A 4,509-nucleotide genomic window follows, 5' to 3' on the forward strand; every position below is an offset into this window, starting at 1 on the left:
TATCTCCTGATCAGCAATGTCTGTTTTCAAACGCAGATCCCCTTCAAGGCGACCCTGAGCAGCCACATCAGCAGAGTCTCTCCTCTCTGTTTCAGGTGCCCTCACAGCCTGTTCACCAGCCTCGACCTCTGATGTCTCCCGAGTCTCCTGCAAGGCCCCCTTCTCCTCGTGCTTCAGCTCCTCAAAGTCCTTGGTCAGATCCTCCGGGGACGACAGCACCAGCCTCTGCTCGGCCACGGATGCCTCTCCTGGCTCTCCCTGTGCCGGCCTCTTCACTGGTGACGCCTTCAGGTCCCCAGGTCCCTCCTTCTCTGCTTTGGCTTTGCTCTTCTCAGGTTTGAGTCTGCCCGGAACTTTTGCCTTGTACAACGTTTTCCTTACTTCCGGGGTAAATGGTTTTAAGTCCGGTTTGGAAATTTTTTTGGGCTCTGGTTTGGTTTCTTTCTTTTTATCCTCTTTCTTTGAATCTTTTTTTTCCTCTTTCTTCCCATCATCTTTTTTTAAGTCCTTTTTCTCCTTCTTAATCTCTTTCTTTTCTTTGTCTTTCTTTTCCTCCAGTTTGGACACTTTCTCTTTGAGGTGCTTTTTGCCAACCTTGTCTTTCGCCAGTTTTCTTTTCTCAGCTTTGAGAGCATCGCTCGTTTCTGTCTTTATCTTCTCATGTTTGACAGGTTTCTCAGGAATTTTCTCCTGGTGTTCTTTAATCTTTTTCTCAATTTTAGCATCCTTTATGACCTCTGGTTTTGTCTCCTTAACCCCCTCCTCAACCGCCTCCTCTTTCTTCACTTGCTTTGTCACAGCCGGCTTGGGGGAGGATTTCAGACTCTCTTTGCTGTCAGTCCGCTGTTTAATTTTGGTCTGCTTCAGCACGGGTGGAGGTATGCCAGCAGTGATGTCTTTCTGAGTAGCCACGGGGTACCTCAGAAAATCCAGGTGCTTGAGTTTCTCAAGACCTTCCAGGATCTTATTTTGAGGAGCATTTCCAGGAAACAAAACCCGTACGATTTTCTCTGTTGGGCTGGCTGGGAGCCACACCACCAGGGCTGTGATGGACGTGAGATAGGGAACAGAAATCTCACCTTCTTTCCCGCTTGCGAGAATGATGCCAGTCTTTGCTTTACTATTACCAGCCCACTTCTGCATTAGAAACTGCATTTCTTTACTGTCCTTGACTGGGTTCAGTATGTACATGTCCAGCTTGCCCACTCCCATTTTAAAAGATGGGCTCGATGGTGCTGCTCACCACCCTGTAGAGCGGCTCTGACTTAATGCCCAGCCTGTTGAGGTACTGCAGTGTCAGGCAAGCCTCCTCGATGCTCCTCTTCACTTTCATGGACGATTCGGGCATCTTCAGCTTTTCGGGAACATTAAAAAACACCACGCCCAGCTCAGGAGAGATCAGGTTCTTCATCCAGTCGCTGTAGTTGGTGGAGCCCTGGGACTGCTCCTCCTCCTGCTCAGCCACTTTCCTCTGCAGCAGCCCATTGATGCCGGGCAGGTTGTCTGCGCCGATGTGCGTCAGCAGGATGGAGTCGATCCTGTCCAGGTGCCGCACCAGCTTCCAGAAGCAAGATTTCCTGTCGGAGCCGCCATCCACGAGGATGTTAAACCCGTTGACAGCAAAGAGCGCGGAGTCGCCCCTTCCCCCCGGGAATATGTAGCAGCAGGGCTTGGAAAGCTTCAGAAAGCCCCCGGAGGTGGGTGGCTCCAGGAGGTCGAACGGGGACGGCACGTCGACGGTCTCAGAGACGTACTCTGCAAACTCAGACACCCCATCCATTTCTGGCAGAACTGGATCGGGATTCAGCTTCAGATTAATGATTTCCTGAAATCGCGGATGCCCAAGGTTGCTCCAGTCTCCTTCTCCCAAGCACGACACAGTGAGGGAGGCCTTGGTCTCTGAAGCGGTGTTGCTAAGAATCTGGGTGACCTAATGAGGCAAGCACAGACAAATAAAAGGTCAAACAGCGCTCTGAGACCAATTCAGCACTTTAAAAACAGCCAGTTAATGCAGAAATACTGGAGACACCACGAGCACTCTGCTGATGGGAAGCACTGTGGACACTCAACAGCGCAGAGCCCATTGCAAACGGACGCACGGGGCCGTGCTCTGCAATCTGAGATTCCTGGTGCTGATGGGCGAAACGCTTCCTGGCTGCTGAGCGCACGGTGAAGAGACCACAGGGAAGAAAACCAAAGCAGGAACCACCCCCACTCCTTCCCTTACTCCTTCCTGTGTAACCCGGGACATCAGTCCCTGGCGGGCTCAGAAGTAGTGGTTTTGGTTTGTGAATTGTAACCTTGAGATACCCTGTCCAACACCAAGCATCCTTGTCTGAACTTACCCTGCTCACTGTGAATGACCACATCGCACCTGGCAGTTTTAGTGCCACAGGCCTCGCTTTTTAAATCAGATTCATCTTCTTTTCTAGGACCTATTTTGGAAGCTGTGACTCCATCGCTCATATGCATACGGGGTTGGGGACATGCTACATGATTAATAAATAGAAATAAGGTCGGTATAATTTCCAAGGCTCCTTAGACCTATGCTGAACATATCCCAAGCAATGAAGCATTAAACCTCAGCCTTCCCAAGCATCTGGAGTGAGATCAGTGCACGTTTTACACCATGCTCTCCTGCTGTGACAGCCCTTAATTCACCGGTTAGTGTCCAAATAAATGGGTACCAGAAATAATGAGAACAATCAGCCTAAACCAAATGAAGGTGGGCAGATTTGCTGATGTAATTACAGCAACAATGATCTCAAATTGTCAAAACACCACCCAGCCACTCCTGCAGCAGCTGCATGTTCAACCAGACGGAGGCATCCTCAACATCTGGCACACCACCATCAGTGGAAGTGGGGCCTATCAGAAACTGGAGCAGCATTTCTACTATTAAATAACGACATTTGTAGCTATTTAATCACCATGCATTTACTTAATCGGCATTTAGTCATCCCCTCGCCATCTTTACACACCCCTAGCAAACACTGAACCTTGTGAACAGCTTATGCCTGCTGGACTGACTGAAATGAAGAGAAATACCCACATTTACTAGGCTGATGATGGCCTCTGCTGGCCGTTTTTTCGGAAGCTGCACACAGGTATTTTAAGACCCACTTTAAGAAATGGTGAGCACACACTGCAGAGCCCAAGGCCATTTCGAGTTGGGCACTCAGAGGTGGAACCACCTTGGAACACAAGCCAGGGAGTTAAAGCCCAAGTGAGATGCCCAAGGCTACAGCATGGTTAATTGATGGAGTGCAGTTTCTTGCTGGGTTTCAAGCCCATCCCCTGCAGATCTGCGGCGTGAAGGGGCGGTGCGGGCTGCATGGCTGTCGTGCACCCTGTGAACAGGAGGGGACGCGGCAGCTGACGCTCACCTCTGGGTCTGAAAGTATCTCAGCAAACTTCTGGTAAGTGAAGGTCCCCGTCTGCAGGACCAAGTCTCCTTCCTGGTCTGAGCTCTGGCCGCAGAAGATCAGCAGTTTGTGGGCAGATGAATCACACAGCAGCGAGCGGACCTGTTACCATGAGACGATCAGAAAGTCACTGCATTCCTCACCAGCACCCAGAAACCCCAACGCATGGACAGGCAACACCTACGCGTTATTCACAAACAGCCGAACGCAAGTTTTCTATGTACAAGAGAGCAGGTTTCTCAAGAGGGGAGACACTGCTACTGCCCAACACAGCTCCATGTCACACCACAACTCACACAATTCACAACGGGTGATGAACTGACATTCACAGACACCCCCTGTGTGGCTGGGGGGAAGGAGGCTGAGAAAATGTGGAGCAAAGTCAGGAAGAAACAGGTGTGAGGGAAGGTGCTTTTGAGATGTGGGTTTATTTCTCATTATCCTGCTCCGATCTGGTTGGTAAGAAATTAGATTAATCTTTCCCCAAGTCGAGTCCATGATGGTAATTGCTGAGTGATCTCTTCCTGTCCTTACCTCAACCCACGAGCCCTTCCTTGTGTTTTCTCTCCTCTGCTGAGGACAGGCAGTTACAGAGTGGCCTTAGTGGGTACCCGGCACCCACCCCATGCTGCATCTTGTTGGCAAGACCAGAAGAGCTGCCCCCTGTCTCACACCGTGCAGCCAAAGGGCGGCATGTTCCAGCTTTCCAGAAAGGGCACTGTGTGGTGACTGTGACTTCAGTGTCCAGGGAAGGAGGGCTGATGGGGAGGGAACCCGCCGGCGCCTGGTCCTTACCTCAGACACGATGCTGTCCACATTGGGATTCACCAGGATGACGGTCTCCAGGGTATCGCTCCGGTGATGGAGGGTTCTTTGGCCTGCAGAGAGAGGATGGGAGAAGCTGATCAGACAATATCTGCCTACCGATGGCTTAGCCTCAAAACTGCCACTTCAGCACGGGTTTGACTGCAAGGCTTCAACTCGCACTGCAGACCCAGCTGAATGCCTGGGTCTTACAGGACAAAGCAAACTCTTCAGTAACATGAGAAAAACCCTGGTTCTGGGTCAGCACAACCTGCAGCTC

The 4,509-nt window shown here is 50.9% G+C and overlaps 1 protein-coding gene across 1 annotated transcript in view; it reads right to left on the minus strand.

Moving 5' to 3' along the window:
• LOC104541935 (microtubule-associated protein 1A-like) overlaps positions 1 to 4,299 on the minus strand; it is a 13,803-nt gene extending 9,504 nt beyond the window's left edge. The window contains 4 exon segments of the mRNA XM_010186103.1: positions 1 to 1,219; positions 1,221 to 1,930; positions 3,387 to 3,527; positions 4,221 to 4,299. The exon segment at positions 1 to 1,219 is cut by the window's left edge and continues 15 nt beyond it. Coding sequence (XP_010184405.1) covers positions 1 to 1,219; positions 1,221 to 1,780 — 1,779 coding nt within the window. The 5' untranslated portion in view covers positions 1,781 to 1,930; positions 3,387 to 3,527; positions 4,221 to 4,299.
• Between the last annotated feature and the right edge of the window lie 210 nt (positions 4,300 to 4,509).

The sequence above is a fragment of the Mesitornis unicolor genome, unplaced genomic scaffold (assembly GCF_000695765.1).
Source record: "Mesitornis unicolor isolate BGI_N332 unplaced genomic scaffold, ASM69576v1 scaffold34436, whole genome shotgun sequence".
NCBI lineage: Eukaryota > Metazoa > Chordata > Aves > Mesitornithiformes > Mesitornithidae > Mesitornis > Mesitornis unicolor.